Consider the following 14,443-nt stretch of genomic DNA (forward strand, 5'->3'; position numbering starts at 1 on the left):
GATTCATTTGTAAAATAGTGTATATTTTTAAAGTAATTTTACATATACGTTGTCTTACTTTAATCCCCTCAATTTACCAGATTGGTGTGTAGGGGTAGAGCAAGGAGCCCTACTCCATTTGACAAATTTGCAAAAGTCACAGGCAAATAATGTTAGAGCTGGACCAGAAAGTAAGAGTTGGTAAAAGCTGGACCAGTGCTCTTTTTTTTTTTTTTCCAAAATATAATTGAATTTATTGTTTTTGTAAATCAGGGATTGTGTTTCTTCATCTTTTTAAAAGTATAGTGATAATCTAGTTCAAATTTAAAAATATATATATACACACATTGATATGTGTATAGGTATGTTTGTACACTCACACGTACACTCACAGTGTTTTAATTTGTGTATGTATGCTTGCCATAGAAATTCTTTATTTCTCTAGTACATCTTCTTTATAGAGGAAGCTACAGTAAGGTCTAGCCATTACCTTACAGACTAGATGGTATATCTGATGGGCAGATATTCAGACATTCAGTAATTCATTTCTTCCTCAGATTTTTTTTTATTATTGTGGTAAAATATATACAACATAAAATTTACCATTTCAACCATCTTCAAGTCTATAGTTCATTGTCATTAAGTACATTCATACTGTTGTGCAACCATCATGACCATCTGTAGAACTTTTTCATCTTCCCAAACTGAATATCTGTGCCTGATAAACATTAACTGCACATTCCCAACTCCTCCCTGCCCCTGGCAACCACCATTCTACTTTCTGCGTCTATGAAGTTGGCTACTCTAGGTACTTCATTTAAGTGGAATCATTCAGTATTTTTCCTTTTGTTACTGGCTCATTTCACTTAGCATAATGGCTTTAAGGTTCACTCATGTTGTAGCATGTATCAGAATTTCTTTTATATACCACATTTTGCATCCATTCATCCATGGATGGACAACACTTGGGTTTGTATCTGCCTTTTGGCCATTGTGAATAATACTGTTATGAAATGGGTGTACAAATATCTATTCTAGTCTCTCCTTTTAGTTTTTTTGGGCATATACCCAGAAGCGGAATTGCTGGATCATATAGTAATTCTATGCTTGATTTTTTTTTTTCTTTTCTTTTTTTTTTTTTTTTGAGACAGAGTCTCGCTTTGTTGCCCAGGCTAGAGTAAGTGCCGTGGCGTCAGCTTAGCTCACAGCAACCTCAAACTCCTGGGCTTAAGCGATCCTTCTGCCTCAGCCTCCCGAGTATCTGGGACTACAGGCATGCGCCACCATGCCCAGCTAATTTTTTCTATATATTTTTAGTTGGCCAGCTAATTTCTTTCTATTTTTAGTAGAGACAGGGTCTCACTCTTGCTGAGGCTGGTCTCCAACTCCTGACCTTGAGCAATCCACCCGCCTCGGCCTCCCAGAGTGCTAGGATTACAGGCGTGAGCCACCACACCCAGCCTATGCTTGATTTTTTTGAGGAATCACTGTACTGTTTACCACAGTGGCTGCACCATTAAGGGGTTGTTTTAAATAAACAAACAAATCCAATATCAAGAGCAAAAACCTTCTATTCTCTTAGTCTTTAGAATTTTAAAATGAACTTTTCAAAAATAGGATGAATATAGCTTCATTGGATTTCTTATGTAACTAATAACTCTAGGAAATATGAACTGTGTCCTTATATGTTGTTGGTACACACATTTAAAATTAGTCAAAATATCTGTTACTCTTTGGAGAACAATGGAGTTTGAAGAAATTATGGAAATGATATGGGTGAGTCTTAGTTTTTCCAAAAAATATACAGGGCAGAATACAGTTGGGAAGATTTGCTTAGGCATGAAAGAAACAGATAAAATTATCTCAAAATTTGTTAACTTTGCTCCCTGATCTAGTCTACCTTCCAAAATGCCACCATAGTTAATTTTCTTAAACATTAGTAATACGAATGTTACTCCTCTTTTGACTTACCCGTTTCCAAAAAAGTTAAGTTCAAATTCCTTTATATGCTCTACAAGGCCCCTTACAATCTGTTATCAAGCTTTTCTCCAGCACATCTTTTTATGTACTGCATATTGCAGCCACACTGAGTATCTAACTATTCCCTAAAATTCATGTCCTTCCATGTGCTTTGCATATGTCTGGAATGCCCTCTAACTGCCCATAGATATACCAGCTGGCACAGTCCTTTGTGTCTTTCAAGACCTGGTTCTACTGTGTCCTCCTCCTATATGAAACCTACCAGCTGCCCTAGGTAGACATTTTCATAGTACATTGTTCATGCCACAATTATAGCATTTACAAAAATGCATTGTATTAATAGTTATCTGTTTGCATATCTGTCTTGCTAAACTGAGTGCTCTTAGAGGAGAGAAACCATGTTTATTGTATACCCTCATGTAAAACACATTTTTTTTTTTTTAATCACAACATCTTGTAGGTGATAAATGTCCAAAAAATACTGAATGAATTTCTTACGTGTTTTGCTTGCTCTATAGGATGCTTGCCTGTAATAAATAATCATTGTATGCATAAGCTAGAATTCCTTTCACAATTTCAATAATTATTATTAATAATATATTGGATATATTTATTGAATATAGGTAAAAAATATCAAGCAAGAAAAGTTTTTGTTTAGTAGCTTGCTACTGTTCCAATTCTATATGCAGATTTCTTACATTTCTGAGCACACTGACTTCATAGACATTCCCACATTACCCTAGAGTCCTCCTATCCTGGGAGAAAGTACCTAACAATTCATACTTAAATGTTAATGACATAATGTATTATTACTCCCAGAAGTGTTGATAGTTTAAAAGTGTTTCCTGGGGATGGAAATGCTTAACTCAAAAGAATGAATTAATTTTCAGTGATAGAATTTTATTCACTATGTCACTTGGGTAAATGATATGTTTTAAGGAAATAGGATGACTCTCAGCCCTAAAGTCACATTGGATGGGCGGGCAGGCTTCCAAGAACACCTCTGAATCTTAAACATCTCCAGAGTGGTGTTAACAATGGGAATATATTCTGTTTTCTTAGGCATTCCCTTAAGGGCTTCACCCTTCAGGGATAAATTTGTCCTCCTCCTACTGCTTCCTAATAACCTACAGGTCTGAGTGATGTGGCTTATTTCACAGTGCTTAGTCTGCCTCACTAGCCACCTAGGAATTTCTTTTGCAAATGTTTAGAGCTAGAAATATGCAATTATTTAACATTTAAACTAGTTTCCATGAATCAGATATGAGTGAATACTTATTAGCTGACTTGACATATAAAAGAATGGTTTTTCTACTGAAAGCAAAATACTGCAAGAGTCAGATGTTTGAACTCTTTTCAGTCTAGATTACTCAAGAGGAAACAAACAGCAAGATTCAGTTTAATTGCTTGTTATTTTGAAGAAGGAAATGTTATGTGTATTTTTCTCTCCCAAGGGCTGTGTCCAGGGCAGTATCATTTTGGTGTTTTTGTAGGTCTGTAAGATATTTCCAGTCTTTTAGAACTAAAAAACAAGTGGGGCTGACATTAATGTAGCTGGACAATGGAATGTTTGAAAGCTTATCCAAGTAGTTCTTTTAGATTGAAGACTTGGTATTATTTGTACTCAAGACCTATTGATATAATAGTTTCATTAGAATTTATAAACTAATGTATAAGGACACATTTGAATCTAGGCATGGATTATGTTGATGTGAAATATCAATACATATTTGTATATGTGTAATTATGTGTGTGCTTAAGTGTGTTTAAGTATTAACATTCTAAAAGGTGGGGGTCACACCTATAGACGTAGCATAGAACTGAGAGTTTGGGCTCTTGTGGTGATCTGCCTGTGTTTGAGGCTGTACTAGCTGTGTGATATTGGGCAAAGTACTTCATTGTTTTGTGCCATAGTTTCCTCATCTGTAAAATAGAGATAATAATGGTACCTGCCTCTTAGAGAAGTTGTGGTTTCAATTAAATTAATGCATGCAAACAACTTATAATAATGTTTGACACACATATGGTCTTAATAAGTGTTATTCATTGTTTATATAAATTATTATTGGTGATACAGTTGATTCAGAGAGGAGAAAGAATTACTTTGAGGGAAAAAAAACAACTAATTTGAAGCCAAAGGCATTAGTTAATTTTGTGGGTTAAAATCATAAAATTGTTTCTTTATCATTAAGCGATTATGGCATAAAGGGGGATACATGTAGGTAGTCAGTGTTTTATTCTTTGTAATATACCTTGCATTAACTATTTTTGACTATTTTTAAAGTCTTTTCTCTCATGACCATATGTTTAGGAATATCCTCTACTTTGAAACATGGATAGCTTTGGGAAATATATGTCTTTTGTCCATTTTGTGTTAGACTTCAATTTTGTCTAATCAGTGTTTGAAAGAAATGGCACTTGAATGGACTTCCTTCCAAGAAAAACACTGGGTGTTTCAGGAAGTGGTCTCAGTGAGTCAGAGGATAATACTTTTTCCTCTGAGTCAGTTTTGAACCTCCTTGATATAAATAGGCATGCTTTTACCAAAAGTTCTGCTTTTCAGATCAGATGTTAAAATCATCATTGATACATGACCAGTCTAACAACAGAACCCTCATTGGTATTTCTTCTCAGTTAACATGGAAGTTCTTATCTAATTATGACTTTAGAAATTCTGATAGATAAATTCTCTTTTAATATTTCAATTCAGTTCTGTACTTCTAGATTAGTTTCTATTTCACACCAATTTTGCTTCAGACAGGAGTGGAGTCAAGTGATTATTTGTGTAAATTTCAGAGGAATTTATATTGGTAATAATATCCACTTTGTTCACTAAAATTCTATGACTTTTCTTTTAGCACAAATATATAAAACTCTCTATAGCAGAATTTCAGTACAGGGATTATTTTGCAAAGGACTATACTAGTTTCCCTTCAGAGTTGTGTAGGAGATACAAAAAAATAAATTATTAGTAGAGTGGTTCTTTATAGCTACATTAAAAAATGTTAAACATGATAACTAAGTGCCTAAAGGCTATTGTTGTTAATGTTGAGTTGGTCAGGGGAGACTGTTAAAAAGGGGTAGGAATTGAAGAATTGAGAAATTGCTAGATGGGAGGTATCAAGTAGGGTAAAGGGCATTTAGGGTAGGAGCAGATGCCTGAATGTGAGTCAGTGCAAGATATGCTCAGAAGAGTGTGTGGTGGTAGTGAGGGTTTTTATGTAGTACTAGAGAGATATGGACAACTGGAAACATTATTTAAGGCAAATTTGTGGTGGACCTTGAATGGTAAGCAGTGGAATTTGTGTGTGTGTGTATGTGTGTGTGTGTGTGTGTGTGTGTATGTAATTGGTAACATTGTGTACTCTAATTATCACGTATTTCTCCTGAGTTGTAGTTGGTTGACTGTGACTGATTTTTACTTTAGTGAATTTCACTTTAGAACTAGTATTTAAAGAAAACCTCTCTATTTCTATTTCTCTCTAATATATAGCTCTTCAGGCAGATAAAGGAACAGATCTCAAATGATCGATCTATGTGTGCTTTTGCTTATAATCCTTATAACAACAGTCTTATTCTTAATTTACAGACGAATAAAAAGAGGCTCAGAGAGGGTAATGACTTGTCCAAGGTCACAGAGGGATTGTGGAGGCAGGATTTACATTCAGGGATGCTCATTTTCATACTGTGTTCTTTTCACTGTGGCACAATACCAAAATAAAAGCATTGGAATATACTCAGTACATTTTTATTATTTCCAGTAGCTCTGAAAAACCAACTTAAAGGTATTCTCCTTCTCAACAGAGAAATATAACTTTCTTTTAGGAATGGGAAAGTGGTCTTTGGCTGCTAGGAAATTACCTTGTGGGCAAGCTTTCTTTCCTCCTCTCGGGTAGCAGCAGTAGGGCCATCTCTGTTTTTTAGGAGTGGATTATTGTCATTTGAGCCTCTGTAAAGTGTGCAAAGGCAGTTGAACAGGTTTAGTGATCATTTGTGGGTTGCTGCAGATCACCTGTCCTTTGTCCATTTATATTAATAGATTGATAGTTGGTTGTTTTTCATTTTATCTTCAGCATTTGGGCCTTGATTAGTTGGAATCTTTGATTTTTCTGTCTTGGCAGAAGTTATTATAAGAATATGGTAGTTATTACAAGAATATGCTACTTTGTTGCATCCTACTTCCTTTATGGTGGGGAAATAGCCATGTGCCTCTTATCAAAACTGGCCTTCCCTGAGGTTTCAACAGTGGGCATTATGATTAAACATTCTTGTAAACACTGAATCTTGTATCTCATAAAATTCAAACACTTGTTTCCTAGAAAAATTTCCGTGTTTAGTGTCTGCTGGAATGGAGCCGGTCAGTTCTTAGGAGAACAGGGAAATTCATCTTATTTTCCCAGCTAACTAGTTTGAGTGTGTTACTATGTGATGGTATGTTCTCTTCCCAGGGCTTTTCAGCAGCTAAATTGTGTTAAAAAAAATGACAAAGATGATTTATTTATTTTTCTACACCATTTGGGGAGAAACAAGGAAGTTGGCTGGCTATAAGAGAGATAAAGATGGAGAGGCAGGAGGAGAGAGATGGCCATGGATGTCTATTTACAGTGTGGATGAGGGTGACTTAGGGGGATTTGGGAGTATAGTTGACACTGCTTGTTCTTTTCCTTTAGTAGTTCTTGTTAGAAGCTAGAAATGCTAAATATTTTCTAGCTTCAACTAGTTAAAATGTTTTCTACTAAGTTTCTTTTGCTTTTATAACATTGTTTTATTCTGTCTAATAAGATTTGAAACATCTTCATTTGGCCAATTAATAAAATATTTATTGGCATAATTTAAAAAGGCTTTATGAAACTATATACTCCATTTTACCTCAATTAAACAGTTTCATAAAGCCTTTTACAATATATACTTCTTTCATAATCATTCATATGTCCCCATGCTTTGTAAAACGTATGTTGCCTCTAAGTTGGATATAAAAGTCAATTTTAGTTTTATTGATTACCATTATACAACTGGAAATACGTTCCTGTAGAAGAATATTGTTGAACATATGTAATAGATATGAACTTTCCAGAGCAAAAGTCCTGCTAATGCCATGCCCTTTAGAATTTTGTAATCCTTTTGACACTCTAGGGTCTATTGTCTTTATTCTGGTACTACCTTTGCTTTTTTCTTGATACTGTTTCTAATAGTCCTGATTATCTAAAAGCCTTTACTTTTATAGACTTCCAGAATCTGGTTCCTTTTCTTTCTTGTTTATCAGTAAAACTAGATTATCAGTTATTTTCTACACAATGTATGGACTATCATTTGTAATAAATGTGTAGTAAAAGAAAAAAATCATTGTAGTTCTTTTTAGATGTTATGTGACCATGTTATTTGAGGTGAAACAATAACTCTCTAACCATTATTATCTTCTCTGTGGCAAAGTGGGTGAATGTTATTTCACATCTACTACTTATTAATTATTGGACACTGAGGATGTTATTAAAGTCTGTACCTAGCTTAACTCATCTGTAAAGTGGAAATAATAATGGTTCCTGCTTCGTGGGGTTGTCTGGACAATTAGAAAAAATAATGCATGAAACGCACTTGGAATTGCGCCTGCCATATAGTTAGCTGCTGCTACTGCTGCACTCCTATTGGCAATTAGTAATAGTTTTCTTTAGTGCATTGGTTTTATAAAATCATTTTGCTTAAAATGGGGGACAACAGTTATGCTAGCTAAATGATACCAAGTTTATTTAATCAAGAGCTAGAATTAATTTGGGGGGTATTTAGAAAAGCTAAAACAAACTTGTTATTTTTATAAGCAGCACATTTTAATTATATCGGATCGTGCTTCTCCTCCAAGATTTTCCTTCTTTAGTCTATAGGCCATTTTTCCAGTTGCTTAGAGATGGGAACTGTGGGAATGGAAAGAAAGAAATGCAAATGTGGCATTACCAGCCCTTGTGATAATTCCCTCTTCAAATGCCCTCTTCCTTTTGACCTCAAATAGCCTACTTACCCAAACAAATTCATCTTAAATTCTCAAAGAAAAATCCACACAATGTGATCCAGGAGCATGAAGGTTTTCTGGTGATTTCTCCCTTCCCCTGCTGATCCAAACACCTTTTTAAAGTTACTAATTCACTATAGAGGGTTGTATTTCTGCTCTCTTCCAATTCCAGGTACTCAAGTCTGGAAATGTAATTCCTGGCAAATAGTTTTGGGGGTTTATAAATTGACACTGGCCCAAAAGTGGACATGCTACTATAAAAAAGTCCCATTTCTGCCCAAGTGGAGTAGTAGTTCGTTTTTCTCTGACTTCCCACCTCATCAAATCCATATTCTTAAACTTGAAGTCCCTCAAGTTAGTGTTTTATAGATTTTACTATTTTCATTTTTGTGCTGCTTCATCCCTACTCTCTTTTATTTTGTTTTGTTTATATTCAGACTGTTGAAATAGTATAAATAACAGCATTCTTGTTCTGAACAACTTCTTGTCAATGTCATGGCCAAGTTACTTTTACTTATAACATTAATAAGTCCCATATTCTCATTAAAATGGGAATAAGAAGTCCTTATAACCTCTTAAGGTAGTAAGAATTAAGATAATGTGTGTAAAGTGGCTGGCTTAGTGGCTGATGTGCTAAAATACTTAATAAATGAGCATTTTTGTTTCTGTAATTGTGAAATAGTGAGCTGTGTTTGAATTTATCCCAGTTCATGGATGATTTCATGGTTATAAGGAACTTTACTGGTGTTTTTGAGAACTTCCATTGCTATAATTTAGCAGACATTTTTTAAAAATACTAATCACAATCAAAGCTTATTTTTACTGCCTTTAAATATGAAAATTAATGGCCTTAATTAATTTTTTTCACATTGGATTTAACTTTTTTCCGTCTTTAATTTTTATGACTGTTTAAATATGTAAACTCTCAAGAAAAGAAAGTTTCATACTACTGTAATAGGCAACTTAAATTTTAAAATTAATGCACAGATATCTCGGCTTTTGTTTTATTTTATTTATTTATTTTTTTTTTTGAGACAGAGTCTCGCTTTGTTGCCCAGGCTAGAGTGAGTGCCGTGGCGTCAGCCTAGCTCACAGCAACCTCAGACTCCTGGGCTTAAGCGATCCTCCTGCCTCAGCCTCCCGAGTAGCTGGGACTACAGGCATGCGCCACCATGCCCGGCTAATTTTTTCTATATATATTTTAGTTGGCCAGCTAATTTGTTTCTATTTTTAGTAGAGATGGGGTCTCTCTCTTGCTCAGGCTGGTCTCGAACTCCTGACCTTGAGCAATCCACCCGCCTCGGCCTCCCAGAGTGCTAGGATTACAGGCGTGAGCCACTGTGCCCGGCCTCAGCTTTTGTTTTAGAGTTGCTCTCAAAGAATTTGTTCCCAGCTGTATTCATTTAAATGAGCTTCTCTTTGGAAAACAAAACTAAAAATCTGAATAATCAAAATGAGTACATTAGAGGTTATTTGCCGAAGGGTGAATTCCAGGTTTTATTTAGGAACCTAAGTCTGTTGTACATTTAAAGCTATGATTTAATTTCTAGAAAAGCAAGTTAAGTTTGAGTTTTTTTCATGAACAGTAATGCCCGATTTAGCTGGGGATATTGCCTCACTTTCATGCATTATAGGATTGTTTCTTTTCTGGGATTTGAAAACAGCATTTGTTGTTATAATAACATGTAGTTAAATATATACTACCAAAATATCAGCTGACTTTTTCTAATGTCAATTTCTTTCATTTTTTTGTATAACTTTCACTCTGGCTGTTATGGTACTTTTATTTTTAGTATAAACTTGTACTCATATTTCATAGTCCACTTGAACATCTCAAGTTCATATTAGAGGTGACTTGAATTTTTGTTGAGTTTTTCCTTAACAAATATTTGTTAATGTTTAGACAATCAAAATATGCTACAGAAAAATGGCAGAGTAAGCACATGCATTATTTCACTTTCTCCAAATACAACTATAGTAAAGGGTTTTTAAAAATGCAGAAACCTAGTTAGACAAAGGGACTCTGGAAAGCACATGGATAATTGTGACTAACCTGGAAGTCCTGAGAAGCTGAAACCGAAGCTACTAATGAGAGACATTGAGAAGCAACCTGATTTTCAATTCAGAACCTCTGAAAGAGTCAACAGTGAGGGTGAGGCAGAAAACAGGAGAATTCAGTGGTAATGTGTCTTAAGTGAACTTAGATCCCGGGTGCTTCCTCATACCTCAATAAGACTGGTAGTTTATTCTATGAAGAATGTGAACTAGAGAACTCTTAACTGGGGTTACCAAGACACTGACAGAGAGTGGAGGATTGAGGAAAATGCTTACTAAACAATGAGACACCTCTAGCCCACTTCTTCCACTTATTGCCAAAATTCTGGCAATCAGTTTTATATTCTCCAGGCATGAAACTGGAGGATGCTTCTTTGGAAAATCTGATTAATCTATGCAAAAGACCAATGGATACTTATGGTAGGAGTCTCCCAGTAGGACTGCTCTGCAGCAAGGCCTACCAGTTCACAAACCTTACCATCTCCACAGACTCTTACCAACTTTTTAGTGCTCTATTTTTAATATGAGTAATGACTAATGATCACCAGACGTTTGAAGCAAATCAGAAACCAAAACAAGCCTGGAGAAAACAAGGAGATTGGCAGAAATATCTCTATTGTCTTCCTTCATTGTCTCAATGAAGGAAGAAGAAAACTTTAAAATAGGATCATTGATATTCTCAGAAAGATCAGAGAATATACTGCAATCAGAACATAAGAACAGATATTATAAGGAAAGGAACACAGGGTACAAAAATATACTCCTTGAAATTGAAACTTGATAGAAGAAATAAACTCAAAATGTTTAGGAAATGAAAAATAAAAGAGAAAAGATAAGACAAGTGATGACTTAGACCGGGAGGTCATACTCTGAGCTCTGAATTTTTCAGAAAGAGAAAAAAATATAATGAGGAAACTATCAAAGGAAATTTCTTGGACTTTAAGGATAATGGTTTTCAAGCTTGAAAGACCTATTGAGTCTCCAGTGTATTGAAGTTTTTAAAAACACCCTTACCATACCTGTAGAATCAGAACAGCTCCTGACATTCAGCAGCGACAATGAAGACAGAAGAGCCATGGCTCTAGAATTCTGCGGAAAAAACAACTTCCAACGTACAATTTGAAACCAAGACAAACTATCGATCATGTGTAAAGGTAGAATAAATACATTTTTAGTCATGTATAGCTTCCAACATTTACCTTTCTTATAATCTTTCTTAGGAAGTTCCTGAAGTATGTGTCCTACCAAAATAAACAAAATAAAGGCATGAAGGCGAGAGACACAGGATCCAGGAAGCAAGGGTCCCCGACAGGAGAAGGATGAAGGGAATGCACAGGCCAATGGTGAATTTGGATCCTGTGATGAAAGCTGTGCAGGAGCCTTGGAGAGTGGAGAGTAACCGTTTCAGAGCAGAGCAGGAATGTATGGGATCTGGGAGGGAGGCCTACGAACAGGAAAAGCGATAGAATGATGACAGAATAGGCAGTGCTTAAATGTGTTGAAAAGAGGCTTCCACTTCCGGTGGAGAGTAAAGGGGTGAAATTAATGAGAGCTACATAGCAAAACTAAGAGTTGAGGGGAAAGATAATTATCAACAAAAAGAAGAGAAAAGGTTGTACAGAAAAGAAGTGTATTCTTTGTATATTGTAAGTAGCATTTACATAGACTCAATAAGTAAACTCTGAATTTTTGTCTCATAAAGATTTGATAGAACTCTAACTTGCCCTCTGTCATATGGATTCTCATTTCTCTCCTTCGTCCCTCACTACTTCCTACCCCGTAAGTGATTCTTCGGCAAGTCCAAACCACTGGTGCTGTCCTAAGTGTACAAAGCCATCTCTGCGTTTGCTCCTCGCTTTTCTCTTCTGGCTTTCTCAGCTCCTGCCTCACAGCCTGTGAAGGGAGGCTTGTCTGAACTGAATGCCCTCCCCTTCCCAGCCTGCCGGCTCACCTTACATACTGCCCCTCTGCCCGCCACATTGTGCTATAAACGATCCTTTTGATGTCTCTCTCCCCACTATACTATACATTTCTAGAAATCTTTATCTTGCCGCCTTTCGTTCTTCTATAAGGGAGATTTTGTTCTCTAGATCCATCCCTAATCTAGTTTTCATTGGACTTTATACTTTGCTCTTCTTGCATTGCCTATAATGTGCTTTTTTCTTAAAGATGCTTTATTTTTTCTTTTCCTAAAATTTCTTCATAAGATAGGAAAGTTTTCAAGGAAGGTTTTGTTAGCCCTAGGTTTTCTGTGGATTGGATGAGATGCTGGAGATTTGTTTTCTTAGTAGGAATACCTACTGACAATCCTGGGATATTTTTTGACTTGATTTTGTTGTTTGGTTTTGATGACTTGCATCACTTCCTAACAGCACACTAGACTGTTGCCTCTATTGAAGATAAATGAAAAATAGTTGTCAGAAAGGAGTGCATTTTTATCTTTGTGAACAAAATGTTAAGAGGCATAGAATGATAGCAATAAGGAGCAGTTGAGAATGATTTGAGAATTTCATGGTATCTGCTTAGTCATGAACTTTCCATAGACTTATAAACTTATGCATGTTGAACTTGTTATACTCTGGTACCTAAAAAAGTATACAAAATATTCTGTTAGAGCAAATACTTGCCCTCATATAATCATTATACTGCAATTAGATCTGTAAAACCATGTATTGCTAAAATAGAATAGACAAATTGAAGCAATGAATAAACCTTGATAAGATGTGATACCTCTGTGCTATCAAAATTACCAATGTTTGAGTATTCTGGCATGCAGGAAGAGATGAAGTAGAGATAAGAAATCACATCTTTTTTTAAAATAAAATCTATAACTAGTTTTGGGGTGGTGTAAGCATGTGCATTGTAATACACTAGAAAGCTTTAACCTTTTTAAAAGTAGAAGACCATTGCTTTTTAAAAAGTCCTGTGAGGTTTAACAATTAAGTTTTTGCTTTTAATAACCGTAGGGAAGATGTATTTATGATTAAGAAAAAAGGGATGAATTCAGTATAGCAGTTGCCTAAAGGTGGCATTTCCTACTTTGCAGGTTGTAAGCATTTATAAAAATAGTGGTGTACATCTTATAAAACATTGATTCTCTTAAGGGGTTGTACTGAAAACGCAGAGTGAATCGCCTTCAGTCTTTTGTTTACCACTTAACTTCCTTTGCTCCAGGTAACACAGAGGAAGGTAATCATGTGACAGGGTGGTTAAATATTAAAATGTTGTATCTCTATATATAACTCTTCTAACTGTACCTGTAATGTGTTATGATGTACTATTTTTAGAGGCCATTTAATATGTCAGAATGAAATTTGAATTCAGCAGTTTCAATCTCACTAAAAATGGTTTTACAATTGTTTCTCCTTTCCTCACCCCCGTGCCCATACCCCATACCCAGCCTCTGCTAATCACCATTCTATTCTCTACTTTTATGAGTTCAATGTATTTTTTTTTAGATTCCACATGTAAGTGAGATCACATGGTATTTGTCTCTATGTGCGTGGCTTATGTCACTTAAGATCAGGTATACAGTTTCAGTTAGACAGGAGAAATAAGTTCTGGTGATCTATTTTTTAATTTTTTTTAAATTCAGGATATTATGGGGGTACAAATAACAAACATTTTGGTTACATGTAATGCGTTTGCCTTGCCCAAGCCAGGGCTACAAGAATCCTTCCCTGCCCCATACAGTGCGCTCCGCTTCCATTAGTTGTGAGTCTACTCCCCCCATCCCCCACACCTGATGGGCACCCAATGAGTATCATTACCATGTGAACACCTTAGCACTGATCAGTTAGTACCAATTTGATGGCAAGTATATGTGGTGCATGTTTTTCCATCCTTGTGATACGTCACTTCTAAGGATGGGCTCAATCTCTATCCAGGATAATATGAGAGGTGCTAGTTCACCATTGTTTTTTGTAGTTGAGTAGTATTCCATGGTATACATATACCACATTTTATTAATCCACTCATGTATTGATGGGGACTTGGGTTGTTTCTGCATCTTTGCAGAAGTGAATTGTGCTGCTGTAAACATTCGAGTGCAGATGTCTTTATTATAGAATGTCTTTTTTTCCTTTGGATAGATACCTAGTAGTGGGATTGCTGGATCAAATGGTATTTCTATTTTTAGCTCTTTGAGGTATCTCCAAATTACTTTCCACAGGGATTGTACTAATTTGCAGTCCCACCAGCAGTGTAAGAGTATTCATTCTCTCCACATCTATGCCAGCATTTGTTGTTTTGGGACTTTTTGATAGAGGCCATTCTCACTGGAATTAGATGGTATCTCATTGTAGATTTGATTTGCATTTCCCTAATAGAGATGTTGAACACTTTTTTATATGTTTACTGGCCATTAGTCTGTTTTCTTTTGAAAAGGTCCTGTTCATGTTCTTTGCTCATTTATTGATGGGGTTGTTT

At 35.6% G+C, this 14,443-nt stretch overlaps 1 protein-coding gene across 5 annotated transcripts in view; it reads left to right on the forward strand.

Moving 5' to 3' along the window:
• EPS8 (epidermal growth factor receptor pathway substrate 8) overlaps positions 1 to 14,443 on the forward strand; it is a 164,407-nt gene that overhangs the window by 78,007 nt on the left and 71,957 nt on the right. The window contains exon 1 of one of the 5 annotated variants that reach the window (XM_045554261.1): positions 5,184 to 5,247. The exons of 3 other annotated variants lie outside the window; for them this stretch is intronic. In XM_045554261.1, the coding sequence (XP_045410217.1) occupies positions 5,245 to 5,247 (3 nt within the window). In that variant the 5' untranslated portion in view covers positions 5,184 to 5,244. Of the gene's footprint in view, positions 1 to 5,183; positions 5,248 to 11,349; positions 11,359 to 14,443 lie in introns of those variants that run through there. One more of the 5 variants, XM_045554262.1, reaches the window with a different exon arrangement.

The sequence above is a fragment of the Lemur catta genome, chromosome 6 (genome assembly GCF_020740605.2).
Source record: "Lemur catta isolate mLemCat1 chromosome 6, mLemCat1.pri, whole genome shotgun sequence".
Classification (NCBI taxonomy): Eukaryota; Metazoa; Chordata; class Mammalia; order Primates; family Lemuridae; genus Lemur; species Lemur catta.